Source organism: Aquarana catesbeiana, linkage group LG05 (assembly GCF_042186555.1).
Source record: "Aquarana catesbeiana isolate 2022-GZ linkage group LG05, ASM4218655v1, whole genome shotgun sequence".
NCBI lineage: Eukaryota > Metazoa > Chordata > Amphibia > Anura > Ranidae > Aquarana > Aquarana catesbeiana.
This window is the reverse complement of record NC_133328.1, coordinates 170,170,378-170,189,384: the sequence shown is the minus strand read 5'-3', so window position 1 is coordinate 170,189,384 and position 19,007 is coordinate 170,170,378. Positions and strand designations below refer to the sequence as shown.

General features: G+C 36.2%; 1 protein-coding gene across 1 annotated transcript in view; it reads left to right on the top strand.

The window, feature by feature from the left end:
- Positions 1–17,905, top strand: part of CPNE4 (copine 4) — a 568,794-nt gene extending 550,889 nt beyond the window's left edge. Inside the window, exon 16 of the mRNA XM_073630343.1 lies at positions 8,896–17,905. Within this exon, the coding sequence (XP_073486444.1) occupies positions 8,896–9,027 (132 nt within the window). The 3' untranslated portion in view covers positions 9,028–17,905. The remainder of the gene's footprint in view (positions 1–8,895) is intronic.
- Positions 17,906–19,007: the final 1,102 nt, after the last annotated feature.

The window sequence follows — 19,007 nt, the reverse complement described above, 5'->3', positions numbered from 1 at the left end:
TTTAATGGGGTTTTACTTTCCCATATACTACTTGAAACAAATAAAAGCCCATTGACACAGGCCCTTAGTGAGTAGATTTCAAAGTGTGCACTACCAGATGGAGTGACATTAATTAGGGTGGGGTATTATTCTGCTCTGGGTGTAGTGTGGACAATATAATCTTTCTAAGAATAAATTCACTTTAAGACAAATTGCACTTACTCTTTTTGCCCATGTGCCTCGACCTTCCACTTTCCAAGATCCATTGGCTATGGTCTTTGGGGATTGTTTACATCCTGTGCCACAGGACTCCATCTCCTGGCTGGCTCATTCAAGGCCATCTTCAAGCCAGGATGATAGCCCTATGTAAACTATCCTCGTAGGTCATGGACAACAGATTTAAAAAAATACAGATTTGTGGAGGGTGAGATGGTTTAGGTCAGGGCATAGGGGCAAAAAGGATAAGTGAATAAGTGCACTTTGTCTGAAAGTGCACATATTTATTAAAGATGTAAAACCATTAGCTTAAATGTAATAATATATATATATATATATATATATATATATATATATATATATATATATATATATATATATATATATATATATATATATATATATATATATATATATATATTTAAATGCATCCTAGCCTTAAAATAAGAAAGTAAAATGTAGGTTTCCATTTAGTGGGACCAGCAATAAAAATCCATTTTAGATAAACAGTTATTTTGCCTCCTCTGATTGTATTTCATATGCCTATTTACATTTACATACACTCACAGCTGTGTGTACTTGATTATATTTATTTGCACAAGTAAACAGTATTTTATAATCAGCACCATGGACAGAGTTCATGCCATCAAGTAAATTCCCATTGATTGACTCTAACTGTATTGTAAATGCACCAGAAGCTTTTCATAAATGACATCAATTTTATGCCTATGTAATGAGAACTGCAACATTTGCCTTCATAATCCGTTATCCTAAACATCGATGTGAAGCCCTCTTTAAGTCTCTTGTGTTTCAGAGACAAACAGTGGAAAATCGATGTTCTCTGTTATCCATAATCCAATGTCTGCCTCTTTATGTGCAGATAATATCTCCCTGAGGTATTTACAGGCTGCATGATGAAGGGATTGCTAGCAGGGAAAATAGCCATCATATACTACTGAATGAGCACAAACTTTACCATTCATCAACTCTGTGGGGTTGTTATGCTAAAAAGTTGCAAATGTTCAGTTAGTAAAAGGTTATTTTTTCATATACATTTTCTACTAATGGTTTTCATTTTTTTTTTTTTGAATACAGCAGAAGTTTTGTATCAATGATAATATTGTGTGCCCTTTTTATTCTGTGAAACACAATTAAAAAGAGAAAACGTAAACAGCTGTCTTTTTTTCACTGCAGCTTACAGAAAGAAAGAATATTTATGTGGTCATTTTTAGCACATTTGTGTGTGGCCTCCAAGGTTCCAGGAGGTATATGCAGTATGTTCCCATACTAAATTATAGTGGGATTAATTATATATTTTTTGCACACATAGTAAAAATGCATCTTTAAGGCCTGAAGTTTAGTTAAAACCCCTATTATCGTTTTTCTGAAAGCAGAGACCCTGGAGAATAAAATTGTGCTAGTCACAATTTATGTCATGCAATGTCAAAACAAATTATTTATGAAACACATATTTTAATAAAATATTAATGTGTTCATTTTATTGCACATAAACATAATGGGGTTGATTTATTATAACTGGAGAATGCTAAATCTAGTGCAGTTGTGCTTGGTAGCCAATCAGCTTCTAACTTTAGCTTGGCTAAATAACTCACCGGCCACTTTATTAGGTACTCCTGTTCAAATGCTTGGTAACACTAATTGCTAATCATCCAACCACATCGCAGCAACTCAATGCATTTAGGCATCTAGACATGGTGAAGATGACTTGCTGAAATTCAAATTGAGCATCAAAATAGGGAAGAAAGGGGATTTAACATTCCTAGCAGTATTCCCGAGTGTGGCTCAGGGTGAATTTCAACTACCAAAAGCGGGAACCCCGAGCCACACTCAGAACTGCATCTCAGGATCCAGACAAAGTTACTTACCTTGTCCCCAGGATCCTGCGATGTCCTTCCGCTGTGTCCGCGGGCTGTGTCCTCCACCCAATGTGCTGTGTTCCGGGCTCCCTTCCCTGCAAGCGTTGCGAAGCATGGGGGCGGAGCCCAACGGCAAATTCAAAAAGTGCAAAAAACATAACGCATACAGTACACTGTAATCTTACAGATTACATTACTGTATCAAATTACTTCACCTCCCTTTTGTCCCTAGTGCTTTGTCCAGTGCCCTGTCTGCAGTTTTATATTATAAAAACTGTTCTTTCAGCCTGGAAACTTGAGATTGTCCATGGCATCCAAAAAGCATCCCTTTACATCAAAAGTGGTTTTTGACCAGCTAGAAAACAGTGATAGTAAATAAGAATCACTTGCAGAATTGAGCGATAGTGAATCGTGGGGAAATTTGTCATCAGACACTGAACATGATGACAGTGACAATTCTGCAACTGAGCAAATTTCAGTGTTTTTGATTTGATTACATTATTGAATACATTTTATTATTATTATATTATTATTTTTGATAATTATTTATAGTTATTTATTATAGTACAATTTATGATTTCGTGTTTCAAACTTTATCATACCCGGGATGTCTACTTGACTCTTGTTTGGACAGATTTAAGTGAGTTATAAGAATTACAGGCCTAAAATATATTAAACGCCAAATTTCTATGCAAAACATTGTACCGCTTTGAGATGCAAAAATCTGACATAATCATACCGCCAGGGAGGTTAAGTGACTTTGAATATGGCATTGTTGTTGGTACCAGATGGGCTGGTCTGAGTATTTCAAAAACTGCTGATCTACTGGGATTTTTATGCACAACCATCTCTAGGGTTTACAGAGAATGGTCTGAAAAAGAGTGGCAGTTGTGTGGACAAAAATGCCTTGTTGATGTCAGATGTCAGAGGAGAATGGGCAGACTGGTTTGAGATGACAGAAAGACAACAGTAACTCAAATAACCACTTATTACAACCAGTGTATACAGAATACCATCTCTGAACGCACAACCCATCCAACCTTAAAGCAAATGGGCTACAGCAGCAGAAGACCACACTGGGTGCCACTCCTGTCAGCTAAGAACAGGAAACTGAGGTTACAATTCGCACAGGCTTACCACAATTGGACAATAGAAGAATCAAAAAATGTTGCCTGGTCTGGTGAGTCTCGAGTTCAGCTGTGACATTCAGATGGTAGGGTCAGAATTTGGTGTATTTGGTGTTTGATGACCATGTCCATCCTTTTATGACTACAGTGTACCCATCTTTTGATGGCTACTTCCAGCAGGATAATGCACCATGTCACAAAGCTCAAATCATCTTAAACTGGTTTGTTGAACATGACAATGAGTTCACTGTACTCCAATGGCCTCCACAGTCACCGTATCATGTCAATATGGACCAAAATCTCTGAGGAATGTTTCCAACACCTTGTTGAATCTATGACACAAAGAATTAAGCAGTTCTGAGGGCATAAGGGGGTCCAAACCGGTACTTGCAAGGTGTACCAAATAAAGTAAACAGGACAAATAGAGAGGATGAAACTCCCTAACGGGGGCACAGACAGTGATAAAAATCGACAGGTGTTCTAATCCACCTCCCCTCTATCCAAAAAAAACACATTTTATAGGGCTATACTGCCATGCATATAGTACATACTTTATGTCTGTGGCAGCAAAAGGATTAAAGTTAAAGTTGATATTTTTACAACAGTATCAAAGGCAAATCCCTCCGTGACCAAAAATATGGGTTTTAAACTTTTGTGTTTTTTCACCTTAATGCATCCTATGCATTAAGGTGAAAAAACACCTGGCAGTGACCGGCCCCCCCAGCCCCCCCGTTTTACTTACCTGAGCCCTGGAACTTGACCCGGCGGGGACATGATGTCTCTCTGCCCGGGGTTCTCGGCTCTTGATTGGATAGATTAATAACAGCACAGCCATTGGCTCCTGCTGCTGTCAATCAAATCCAATGACGCGGGGGACGGGGCCGAGTCATACATTCGGCGGGTATGGACGCCGAATGCTGGACTCGGGAGCGCACTTGCAAGGTAACCCCTTGGGAGAGCGCTTCCCCTAGGGGGCTATCTGATGTGGGGAGGAGCCGTGAGAGCCGCCGGGGGACCCCAGAAGATGAGGTTCAGGACCACTCTATGCAAAACGAGCTGCACAGTGGAAGTAAGTATGATATGTTTGTTATTTAAAAGGAAAAAAAAAAAACAACGAACCCTTACAGTCACTTTAATATAGTCAGAAGTAGGACATTTAAAAACAAAAAGGGTGTCTTAGTGTAGTTACTCTTTTTCTCTCATCTACTGTTGAGATAAAGGGGTTCATTAACTAAAGGTAAATGGAATGTTTATTTTGCAAAGGAAGTTACCCTTGGCTTAGTGAATGAGATAAAAGATTTGCTGGCTTCCATCATCCAATCATGTGCAAGCAAAATTACCTTTTTTAAAAAAAAAAAAATTCCCTGCACATGATTGGGTGTTCTTTGCAAAGTGAATTTTCACCACATTTACTAAGCTGAGGGAAAAAGTGAAAAACATACTTGTTTTCAGTGAATCAACTCCAAAATATCACCTAAGCAGGCAGTGCATTATTTTGAAGTGTCAGCTGACTCATAGACTTGCATTGTAAAAAGGAGAAATAAACCAATATGTATCACTGCAAGGCAGAAAGCGGAGCCTCAATTTAGAATGAGCAAGTATGGCTACCCCTTGTAAATATAATATTACAAATTATGCATAGGAACAGGAGTTCTAAAGCATTCATTTTTAATAAAAGATCATTTACATTAAACATTTACGTGTTTATCTGCAAAGATAATTAAAAATGCCATGTTTTTAAGTGCAAAGCTAGTGTATTGTGCAGCATTCAGGAACCAGCAGAAATAAAGACATGGCCATTTCTTACTAGAACTTTAGAGAATCTTGTATCTCCTTTCAGCAGACCATCTTAACAGATCTGTTGTTGGATTTATTCAAAGAATTCAGAACTGGCTAGATGTGAGAAAATAATGAAAACATGTAATATATTTTATTATTGGCATTAGCCCATGACTGCCTTATGTTAGATAAGACAGTGCTGTACCTGTATTAGAATTTGGTTGTTTCCATATGGAAAATTGACAGGTACTGGAGCAATGGCTCAGAATATTATATTGCCTCTTTGACAGTATATGTACTCCCATGTATATTCATATTGTATAAACTTGCATTTTTAAGGCCAAATTATCATGCTTAATTAATTATTACCAGGGTAATTCAATTAGACATTCTTCTTTTGAAAATGAAAAAAAAAACATGTCTAATTTGATATTTCCTTGTTTAATAGCACATAATGTACACTTTACTTTCAGATCTGTTCATTGAATATATGTAATTAAACAGTCACTAAAGAGCCTTAATTAAAATGGTCTCATAACCTTCCAATTAATTTTCTGTTTATCTTGACACATCCATGAAGATTTCATAATTCGTTATGGATAACTGCATTTCATACCCTGAAAACATTTTTTTATTTTAAAAGGTTTTTATGTAACACCCTGTCTCGCTTTGGCCTGTATTTAATGAGGCAATGAGCAATTTAAAATTTCAGCAACTGACAGCATTGATTTCTCATAGTTTTGATAGTACTGCTTTTATTGGGGGATTGCTAAAGAGTTCAGCCAGCTCTTTGCTTTAACAAAACAGTAAATCTAAACTAGCTAAAAAGGTCCAAGGTCCTTGTCCATGAAAACAGAAACTCATCACCAGACAACAATAGTAGAGCATCAAAAAACAAAGTGTGGTGGCCTCACAATTTTTACAGGTTTCCAAGTAGCCAAATGAAGCTGTAATTATAAAAGAAGCCCTTTCACTTTTAGGTTTGATTATTACAAAATCAGGTAATATACATGCATAAAAACACAAAGAGAGAGGCGCCTCTGGGTGTAGACGTAAAAGCAATTTATTCACAAATCACATGTATAGGCAACTCACATTATAAGAATATGATCACAGTGTTTTTTTTCCTTGGCCACTCCTCCTCCGTTAGACTTTTATTGCTAGGATTATCATCCATCTGTAGCTTGATGAAGGAGCGCGGCTGTCACGTCATTGCCGCCCGTACGCTTGTGAAACGCGTCACATACCAGTGATGTCATCTCTCCTTGCCTGCTTTCCATTCACCCTCCAAGCCTCATTTTGAGTTTTGTCTCCACCGCGGCTGGCTTTACCATCTTGCGGTGTCCACAACATATGGCTAAGCGCTCAGCAAGCAGGAAGAGCCCCTGTCAGATCTGATGGTTATCCCCTTGATGGATGTATTTTAATACACATGCCTATTGATGACTTCCGAAATGTGAGTTACCTATACATGTGATTTCTGAATAAATTGCTTTTACGTCTACACCCAGAGGCGCCTCTCTCTTTGTGTTTTTCTCAGAATCTTGGAATCTGGTTTCAGTTCCCTCCTGAAGGCAGCCCTGTATGTGGATTTTTTATCTTCATTCCTCCTTCCCTACTTGGATTTTTGGACTTTTATTATAATTTTATCATTATGGACTTCCCCCTGTTTTTTAAAATGTTGAATACATATATATAATACTTATATATATAAATATATATATATATATATATATATATATATATATATATATATATATATATATATATATATTGTTTGTATGCTACGGGTTTTTTTTATTTTTTCCAGATATTTGCACCTTTACTTGTATAATATACATGCATAAAGCAATATAAATACAATGTAACATTCCCTTTGGGTCCTGCCCCAAAATAAAGCATGAATAACATCAACACATACCACTAATTAAAGGGGTTGTAAGGTCAGAAGGTTTTTTATCTTAATACATTCTATGCATTAACCTCCCTGGCGGTATGATTATGTCAGATTTTTTGCGTCTCAAAGCGGTACATTGTTTTGCATAGAAATTTGGCATTTTATATTGTAGGCCTGTAATTCTTAGGAATAACTCAGTTAAATCTGTCCAAACAAGTCTATTGACATCCCGGGTATGATAAAGTTTGAAACACGATATCATAAATTATAATATCATAAATAACTATAAATGGTTATCAAAAATAATAATATAATAGTAATAAAATGTGTTTAATAATGTAATCAAATTAAAAACACTGAAATTTGCTCAGTTGCAGAATTGGTGCTGTCATTACTTTCAGTGTCTGATGACGAATTTCCCCACAAATCACTATCGCTCAATTCTGCAAGTGTTCTAATTTATTATCGCTGTTTTCTAGCTGGTCTAAAACTACTTTTGACGTAAAGGGACGCTTTTTGGTTGCCATGGACAATCTCAGGTTTCCAGGCAGAAATAACAGAATATATAATATAAAAGTGCATGCAGGGCACTGGACAAAGCACTAGGGACAAAAGGGAGGTGAAATTATTTGAAACAGTTATGTACGTATATGTTCTGTATTTTTCACTATTTTGAATTTGCCCCGCAAGGCTCGCAGGGAACGGAGCCCGGCACAGTGATGAATGGAGCGGAGTACACAGCCCGCGGACACAGCGGGGGGACATCGCAGGATCCTGGGGACTGCGATGCAATCCTGAGTGTGGCTCGGGATTACCGCTTTTGGTAATGAAAATTCACCCCGAGCCACACTCGGGAATACCACCAGGGAGGTTAAGATAAAAACCTTCTGTGTGCAGCAGCCAGTGCCAGCACCCCCTACATACTTACCTGAGCCCCATCTCTCTCCAGCGATGTCAACGAATGCCTCAGTCGTCCGTGACTCTCCTCCTGATTGGCTGAGATGAAGCAGCGGCGCCATTGACTCCTGCTGCTGTCAATCAAAGTCAGTTAGCAAATCAGGAGAGAGAGGGGGCGGGGGCCAAATGAGGGGGATCCATGTCTAAATGGACACAGTGAGCTGTGACTCGGCTCGGATGCCCCCATAGCAAGCTGCTTGCTGTGGGGGCACTTGACAGGAGGGAGGAGCCAGGAGAGCCAAAGAGGGACCCAAGAAGAGGAGGATCTGGGCTGCCCTGTGCAAAACCATTACACAGAGCAGGTAAGTACTGTATAACATGTTTGTTATTTTTACAGAAAAAAAAAACAAGACTTTACAATCACTTTAAGTCTTTGCTCTGGTTCACAGAACTGTGTAAAACAATCCCGAAGGCAATTTAATTAGTCTGACAATAAACCCATAAAACATATACAGCCAAGAAACCTTTATTTATTTAGGGGTTAATTTTAATTATTTACTTATCTATCTCTTTTTTTATTTTTTAAATTAATTTATTTATAAATTTTTATTTTATACAATTTGTTTTACTAAATAGACACAACAAACATTTAATACATGACAAAGGATTATTATAAGAGAGAGTACAACAGATGCTCACTGCCTTCAGGCTTGCCCTGTCTAATTGAAACTCTGGACAGAGCTATCCAATAATGAATGAGCTACCCTTTTGACTTACGTTATTTGTGTTATCAAATTTCAGCTTGAACTATTGAGCTGTGTAAAATACAGGTTTTTTTTTTTTACACCAAAGGAGTCAGAGATACAGAAAATCGTGTAAAAATGAGCCTAAAGCTCCACCTGCTGGATGGTTATAATACAACATGATATCTATAAGTAACTTCATATTTGACCGACTAAAAAATTAAATACAGTATTTCTTTTAGCTCTGATTTTAACAAATATAAAATTAAATACAGTATGTACAAACCGACTAAAAATCCTTGAACAAGTGGATTCTGATCAAATAATGCAAAAAAACATTTGTGTATGTATGTATCTATTCATATATTTTTCTTCCATAGGCCTCACCAGCTGCCCTTGCAAAAAGTGTTCTGGCTGAAGTTCCAAACCAGGTTGTGGACTATTACAATGGCAAAGGGATCAAACCAAAATGTGTGTCAGACTATGAGTCTTCCAGGACAGTAGGACCTTGAACTTCTTCACACACTTTAAAAAAAAAAGTCTCAAAACAATAATAATTATAATAATTCTATATAGCACGTTTTAGTGATTTTTAACCTAACATTATATTTTCTTCTTGCATGTATAGCTGAAAGCTTGAATCAGCATATCAGTTGTATTGTTAAAGACTTTTTATGGGAACAAAAAATTACAGCATGTCATCTTGGAGAAAAGGGTTATCTGTTAATGTTTTTTTTATACATATTTGTTCAAATTTTGCTAAATTTCTAATCACATTTACACTTTAAAATATTTTAAAATATGTTATGAGAGGTAATGGTAAATGTAGTTTTATCTGCTGGGAAACAAAATAGAAAAATGTTTCTATTTTCTGTTTCGATGGCAGGTGCATGCACTTGGTATGTGGCATGTCAGAAATTATATTGATTTTTTTTTTTTTCTTTGTAATACGTAGTAAATTACCTCTGCTAGTGACCTACTTTAAATTTTGTATCCAACTTAAAATGAAAGAAAAAGATGGTTTTTCAATTAAGCTTTCTAACAGCAAGTCCAGAATTCTACATTAATGGCAGTGAATATTTGTATTAGTACACTAGGTATTTTTTATCTACGTTGATATGTTAGAGAAAAACACAGAACCTGGGAGTGCTTTGTATATTAAAAATTAACTCAATTTACTAAGTTAACATTTTGTATATATGTATTCCACAAAAAAATGTATTACCTCATATTCCAATAGACATGTTGCACTGTGTTAATATAAATGCCCAGTTAAATACCCTCTTACTTTTTAGAGGTATTAATCCCTAATTTATAATTAGCATTTGTTAGAAATCAAATTGTCAATATAATTAGTCATATTAGAGAAAAGGGGAGAATTTCTTGAGGCTGCATGTTAGGATCAGGGAATTTCAGGCCAACTGCTATTCCACTTTGAACAGGTACAATTGAGACCACACATGTTTCAACCAACAGGATGAGAGCGGTCAAGATGCCCAACATTGCTTTTATGTGGAAAGCATACTTCTTAACTTATTAATGTCTTTAATGGTCATAGTAATACAATTAAAGTGAAAAAAAAATTATATTACTGTTTTTACTTACAAGTACTCAATAATAATCAGTAATTATTACTGTTTAGTGACTGATTCACATGTATCTGTTTCCTGGGTCACCACACACTATAATATGTAAAGAATCTACATACTAAATACTCTCTTTACTTGTGCTAACTCTATACAGTTGTCAAAATAAAATACATTTTGAGACACCAATCTTTAACTATTTACGCTAGCATTTCATAGATTAAAGCGCCTTAGATTAAAGAGCCTGCAGTAGTTTGGAAATGCACTAACAGCATTGGTCTCACACTAATGATTGGTTATCTTTCTGATTGCTTTAAGATATTGTTCCCACTGACAGCTAATCATTGTGATCATATTGGTTTGTTTCAACTATCACTGTCACTGTGTCTCAACTGCAATTGTACTTCACAGCCTTCAGCTGTAAAAGTGAAATACGAACAGCAAAAAACAAATTAATTTATTAAATATGTTTGAATTATTACAATAAGTTATTCAGTGCAAAAGACTTTTTTAAAGATTTTTATCAATTTGACAGCTTATAGTAAAATATATGCAAGGAGTTGATTAAAATCCATAAAATCCATATATGCTCCTAAAATAATGTAAAAATTTAAATCCAGTTACCTTTCATTACCTTTAAATTATGAGTAATTTCTCCTGTCACCATTACTTGCAATGTACACAAATTGGCAAATTGGTTTTAACGTTTTTACACTACTAAATTTGGTCTCGACATTAGGTAATTGTTGGGTAGTGTTTAAAGTGATATTTCTATAATTGTTGTGATCAATTTCATATTTATTGTACGTTATGCTAGGTCAATGTTTCTGGACTTGCTTTTTTTTTCCATCTCTAAAGTTTACTACAGATTCCAAATATATTTCTGCAAATGCACAATCCAGTGGCACCTGAATGACTGTAAAGTTATAGCACTTCCTAGCAGGTATACTGCTGTCAATACTACCTATGAGGGTATTTGTACAAACCATATTAAAGAGTGAACTGTAACTAACCAGACCAGGCAAAAAGAAATACAAGTGTTAGCTATCAATTTTCATAATAACGCCAGGACTTTGAGTGAGTTATTTCAGTGAAACTGAAACGACAAGGAAACCTATAGATACAAAGCCATAAACACCGGAGAAAACTGGAGGTGTTGTTAATTGCAACCAATCAGGTTTCCTAATCTGCACCAGAAAATTAAAACCATGATCTGATTAGCAGCTCTCTGTCCTGCCCCCAGGCCAATACTTATAAATGATCTGTCACAGTTCTTTCTTTGGCAGAACCTTTACTGATTGTATGAAATATAGTTTTCCTGATACCCAAGCACACTGTAGCACATTCAATCTGTATTATACTGTATGTATTTGAAATGTAATTTTAGCACAAGACAAAAAAAAAAAAGTAAAAAGCACAGAAGAGGTCAGTTGAAGTTTACTGCTGTTTTATAGTGAACATCAAAAGACACGTTTATATTGCAAATTCATTTTTCCTGCCATGCTCAATAGAATATTGAAAATGGAAATGCATCAGTAAATCCAGTTACCTTTCATTACCTTTAAATTATGAGTAATTTCTCCTGTCACCATTACTTGCAATGTACACAGCTGCAATCTGTTGACATTTATAATCAAAGTCATGGACTTTTGGCCCTCTGACTTTTTCCATCAGTTTAATAGGTAATTCCATATAAAATGATGGAAAGGTAAATTAGTTGTACAATTTTAGGTCTTTTTTTATTTCAGCATTCTAAAGTGAAAAATTCTAGGAAAGCAAATCACAGGTTGTAAAATATAGTTATTTATTAAATTAAATTGTTGGTCAGCCAGATTGGCTTTCAGTATAGCTCCTTTTATTTACCTTCCAGATAAAAGTGAAGCCATGGCAATCAATCATGGCCTCAAAATAAAAAAGGCATTTGTTATCTTTCTCCTCAATTTTAACATTCTGTTTTATCTCTTTGTATCATATGTACATTTTTCATTCAACATCAAGAGACAATGCACATTTTAAAGGACATCTATACTTCCTAGTGATTCTTAAAGCGGGGTTCCACCCAAATTTTGAACATTATCTCTATGCATTCTCTTCCTTGCCTAGATGCTGACATGCTGTGTAAAAAAATTTAAATCGCCGTAATTACCTTTTTTTTTCTAATCTTCTTAGCACTTCTTGGTTTTCCTCCCATGGGAGTAGGCGTGTTTCTAGCCTCTCCCAGACCTCCCACAGTCCCCTGGGAGCTAGTCTCAGGCTTCCCAGCATGCATTGTGCAACAGCATCATCACAACATCTCTGCTCACAGCATTCACCGCATCCAGGAAATACATGCTTGTGGGCTTCAAATGCCCACAATGAAGATGGAAACCGCCTTCAGTGAATTTTATAAGTTATTCTTTACAACGAAATTGGACACAGGCGGACTTATTACACAGAACATGTGAGTAGATAATCATGAGAAGAAAAGTTTGTGAATGAACTCCAAAAAAAAAAAAATAGATAGGTGGACCCCCGCTTTAAATCTTATCTAAACCCCAACACATAAGATGTTGTGGCTTTTATTTTCACTTGGTAGTCATACACTTTCTGAACCTTCATGACTACACTCACTTCTCAACTGTACTTTTGGTGGCAGTCATGGTTGTCACACAAACTGGACTTCAAATATGTCTGCCTTTGTGTATCTTCATTACATGGGGGATTGATGAGACTTGTAGTTTACAGATATGGTTCTTTGGGAAACTTTTAAGTTCCCAGGAAGTGACATGGACACTTTTTCTGGCAAGATCAGATATTTTCTGTACTTGCAAAAAATGTTTTTAGCCTGAAAAAGAACTAATGCAGCCACCATATCTGAGGACTGGTAAGCTGCAATATATTACATTTTTGGTTTGTGGTTTAGATAAGCTAAATATAACCTATTAACAGCTTGTTGCCATGTCCTAACATTAGGGTGAAATAAACAAAAAAATAAACTAAGCTAAAAGTTATATCATACTTACCTGTTAGTAGCTTTGGGCTTTTGTTCAGTGGCTAGAAGCAGAGCACACCTGCAGCAGGCAGTCACTTGGCTACGGTGAAAGGGATAGACCTGCACAAAGCATTGAGCTTCTGATTGGCTGTCATTTCCCATTTACAAAAGGCTCACAGCAGCCATATGACTTCCTACCCCAAGGCTAAGCTTTAGTGCTGCCACACGGTGAAGGGGCCCAAAGAGGATAATCAGTAAATTTTATATAATAAGTTTAGATGTGGAGTTCTTAAAAGAATGTTGAATGGTTAAGTGTACAAATAACAATTGTGTTAGAAATTTAAATACTGAAATATTCAGTATTCAGTACCATGATGAACCATATACAAAGTGCAATCATCTATAACGACCAATCAGAATTGATCTCACAATGTTCCAAGTAATGAATAAAATAATAAAGCAATCTGGTTTCTATGGGCTATTACATCATAAACTCATAGTTGCATTATGCTAAAGAATATGTGTATAAACAAAGACCTTGATTTGATAACAGACTGAATATACAAACAGGCAGGCACACATATACAGAGCTGATGTCTGAAAACTGGAAAAACCTGCACCAGGAAAATGAAAATGATTCACTCTGTGATTGTGTACCTCTGCCTAATTTTTTTTTTCAATGTTCCTTGGTCTAGTTTTCAATAATTAGCCTTGGGGGAGTTAAGGAATGGTAACCTTTAAGGCATTGGGGTTGATTTTCCAAAGGTGGAAAATGTTCTATTTATTTCCAATAGTATCCAATGTGCAGAGAAATAAAAAAATAAAAACAGGAATTTTCCTTCTACATGACAGAATGATTAAGTAAACAGATCATTTTACTTCACTTTGTTCCTCCCTAAGTATGGCCAGAGACCAACCTCACTTATAAGCGTAGCTCATTTATGTTTAAGGAATAGTGCTAAAGGCAACAGATAAAATGGTAAAGATCATAAACCTTAACGACCTTGGTGGTTTTGTTGATTGAGATCATAAATGCACATTAAAGTCCATCTCTAGACAAAACTTAAGTTCCGGTTAGAGTGGGGAAGGGTAAGAACCTCTCTCTTGTTTTAATTGCTGTATGTGTCTGCATTGAGAGGTTCACACCTCTGTATGTACTAGTGACCGTTTTGGATAGCCCCTCACTTTGGTAAATTTGCTCTAAATTCCTGTTGCATATCTGAGACAGAAGGTAAAGGAAAACTTCCTCAGTTATACACTGACAAAAAAACGCCTGGCCAGGGGGATGAACTCTTCCTCACTCTATCCAAAACAAAACACAATTTGACTGTGCATAGACTTTAATCCTTCAAAGCATTTTTATCCTGATTACATAAACATGCACTACAGGAGCCTACAACATCAAGGCTGCCTTTTGTTATTTTCTTTTTGGGTTTGTGAAATCTGCACTGCAATAATAGATCCGATACTTATTTACTAGAGACTGTAAATAGGTAAGCAAGTTACTTCTGCTAGATCCCTGTTCACTAGATGGAGGTAAACATTATCATTGACATCACTTTTTATTATTTTGTAATTAGTACCCTACTGCCTCCCCATATATCAGAAATGTACAAGGTACAAGGTGTTTCCCTTCCTAACAATAGGATTATGATTATATGTAATGTAAATCTGTATGCAGCTATGTGTGTTTGTAGTTCCTTTATTTATTTTAGCATGCTGGATTTATATGTTTTATATTAATATTGCACTATTTTAGGCTTTTCTACTCTACTGCTCCAGATTTTTAAGTAAGCTTACCATAGTATTATTTTATGTGGTGAACTATGCAGAGGACCAGCTGGTGAAAAACAAGAATGGAAAGAAGTCTAGAAGGACTTTTTGTTATATAGAGGTAGATCTATTATCCAATATAACTTGACCATATTCCAATTGGTCCAAATTCTGATGGAAATGTAAAAAGTTGTTTATCTGTATTGCCCCGTACACACGGTCGGATTTTCAGACAGAAAATGTGTGATAAGACCTTGTTTTCGGAAATTCCGACCGTGTGTAGGCTCCATCATACGTTTTCCATCGGATTTTCCGACACACAAAGTTTGAGAGCAGGATATAAAATTTTCCGACAACAAAATCCGTTGTCGCAAATTCCGATCGTGTGTACAAAAATCCGACGGACAAAGTGCCATGCATGCTTAGAATAAATAAAGAGATGAAAGCTATTGGCTACTGCCCCGTTTATAGTCCCGACTTACGTGTTTTACGTCACCGCGTTTAGAACGATCGGATTTTCCGACAACTTTGTGTGACCGTGTGTATGCAAGACAAGTTTGAGCCAACATCCGTCGGAAAAAATCCTAGGATTTTGTTGTCGGAATGTCCGAACAAAGTCCGACCGTGTGTATGGGGCATTAGTCAGTGTTTATAGGCTTACAAAGCAAGAATGGTTAAAAAAAACTTCTATCAGAAACGAACTTTGCTTTGAATGGAATTTGATGGAGCCAATCTTTGTGTAAATTCATATCAGAAGCCCCGAACATAGCACTGTTGAATTTAATCTATCAAGTCCCTCTATTGCTGTACATTGCTGCTGCTGACTGGTGATTCTTCATTGAAGATGATGGAGATGACACCAAATTCTGCCAATAGGTAGTGTACAAAAGGTTAAAAGATCAATAAAGAAAATTTGTAGTGCAACATTTTTGACATTAGGGCTGAAATAGAAAAAATATAACTTTATCTACAGGCTGATCCCTTCAAAACTAAACAGGTAGACACCTGAAGCAGTACAATCTTTTGAAAAGAAACACTACACCGTTAAATATGGATTTATATGAACATATATAATTTAACTTTGTAAAATTTAATGTTATTAAAAATGACCTTTTTCTGTTTCAATCTGCAGCCAGCTACTATGTTCTATAACTGCCAAAAAATATCAACTGTTGTCTCCTTGGAGCCATGGCTACCATGACAACATGGGGATGTTCCATGCACTATTTGTGTACAGAACACTATCAGAAATCTAATTTTCTGCTTATTTGATTGGCTTGTTTAATTTCCCAGCAGTTTTTCTTGTATTACAACACTGGGATTGATCATTTGATTAAAGCAGGCAAGCCTTTCCACTTTGCAATTACAGTTTCTTTAGTTTTTGAAGTGTCATAACCTGTGTTTCAGTGTCCACAGAACAGAAGCAGGGAGGAATCATTGATGACATTTTCTTAAATCCTTAAATAGTGCATAATTGACACGTAAAGGAATATATTTTTTCACTCAATAAAAGTGAGGCTTCACTTTAAATTCTCTTATTTTTTTGTTAGTGGCACATTTTTTTTTCCATTTCAGTATAGGCTTAGTCTTTTTTTTTTTTGATGAAAAAAATAAAAAATAAAATTATTACAATAGTGATACTGCCAAGGGTTAGCGTGTGTAATAAATAACATTTAAAGTCATTATAACATAAGTGACTTCTAAAAGCTCTGATAAATAAAAACAAAAAGCAGTGAACAAAAATTATAATAGCAATGGTCATTTAGGCTTAAAGTATGGATGAAAAGTGTAGATCCAACAAACAAATACATATGTTTTGTCAGAATTTTATAATGAGACACTAAATGCAAAATGTTACGTCACCTGATAGTGAGTGCCTGTATACAGTTAAAATAGTAGATTAGTCCCGACAGAATCTTCTATTTTTTGGGGATTTATTTTTGTTTCAGGCTACATGTCATCTAATCCTAGAGCCCACTGCTGCTAGTTGTGTGACTCTTTGCACTATGTTTTGCAAAGTCATTGTAGCTTGTCTCACTTGTGGCTGTGTTACATGGTGTCATTGCTGGAAGAAAGCTTATTAGAATATGATAGCCAGATGTAAAGGGCTATGTTAATTATCAAATGACATGAACTATGTGCTCTAATCACTTGCCACAATGTTAAACCCTAGGAGTGTTCTGAGATGTATTTTTTTTTATATATTTTTCCTACAACCTCTTTGACTTATCTAAGCCAACATATTCAATGTCCATGTCCAAAATCCTACAAGAAGGCTTTATATGTTATGTTTCTAAATGTGCACACCCAACCACAAAAAAATTGGTCAGGCAATTCTGATCCATAGTGTGTTCCTTTTTGTTAGCATTATCCTGCATTCAAAACTGTAGGGCCAACATTTTAAAGAACCAGACAGATCTATTTTTACATAAAATAAGGAAATTGTGGGAAAAAAGCAAGTAAAACCCTACACACAAGATCATAATAAATGCATAGTAAGAGGGTAGATAGATGCAAATACAATAATGTACCCCCCCCCCCCCCCGGATTATAGAGAGTATATTGGCCCAATGCTAACTCTGAAATACCTTAACATCCAGGGTGTAAGGTTTGTCTCCCACATGAACCTGCCTGGTGCCTTAGTGTCCTACCACAAGTCTTAAGCACTGTCACATGGGGGGCAGGAGGTCATATGCAAGGGTATTTCCCCTTAACAAAGTTAAAAAAGTTGGTATTTGCATAGTAACCTTCACAAGGTCCACCCAAGCTTTGCAGATAGACAGTTTGACCACTTGACCTCCGGAAGACTTACCCCCCTTCATGAGCAGGCCATTTATTGCTATACGGCACTGCGTTACTTTCACTGACAATTGTGCAGTCATGCAACACTGTCCATAAATAAAATGTATATCAATTTTTTTCCCACATATAGAGCTTTTGTTTGGTGGTATTTGATCACCACTGGGTTTTTTTTTATTTTTTATGCAATAAACAAAAAAAGACCGAAAATTTAGCAAAAAAAAAAAAAAAAAACGATATTTTTTTATATCTGCTTCAAAACATCCAATAAAGAAAAGTAAGAAAGCAAATTTCTTCAAAAATGTAGGCTGATATGTATTCTGCTAAATAGTTTTGGTAAAAAATAAGTCAATAAGTGTATATTGATTGGTTTGTGCGAAGGTTATAGCATTTTTTAATACTAGTAATGGCAGCGATCAGCGACTTATAGCAGGACTGTGATAGTATGGCGGACAGTGTGACACTAACTGACACTTTGTGGGAACCAGTGACACTAATACAGTTATAGTGCTAAATACATGCACTGTCCCTGTACTAATGACACTGGCTGGGAAGAGGTTAAACATCTAGGATGATCAAAGGGTTAAATGTGTGCCTAACCAGTGTTTTTGTGTGTACTGTGAGGTGCTTTTACTAAGGGATGTGGTGGATTTTAATCCCTGCTTCGCAGGGAAACAAAATCCACCACATCCCCGCTGACAGGACAGAGCTCTGCCTTGTTTATATAGGCAGAACTCCGTCCTGTGTCTCTCCTCGTCGATCAGTGGGTACCAGCAGACATCCATTGGCCGGCACCCATTGATCGGCATCTGCTGTGACCAACCACAGCAAAAGCAGCACACGCCCCCCCCTATGAGGAAGTGCAGAATCATATATATATATATATATATATATATATATATATATATATATATATACACACACACACACACGTGAATCTGCACAGAACGGCCTCCCTGTAGCAGTAAATCTGCTATGGGGCAGTCATTAAGTGGTCCCATTTGGTAGCTCATGTTGCCTAGTATACATGAAGATGCTCAGTTCAAAAGAGTTAAGTGGAAGTTCAGGCTTGCTCTACACCCCAACAACAGGCAATCTTTAATTTAATTTAATCTTTAATTTAGGCTAGGAAACCAGAGGTTTACCTCTTTCTGCCTTAAATGAGAACACTATAAAAAAAATTAATTTGGCTTTGGCCACACAGGTATTTGAAACTGGTGTTTAAAATTGTCATTGTATATTAGCTTCATCAAAGTTCTTCTGTCAGTTTCCTCTCTCTGTTGCTCTCTTTGCTGAGTTTATCTGTGCACATAAAAATGTCCCTTTAATGTCAGTGGAATTGATACACTAATTTGACAAGCAT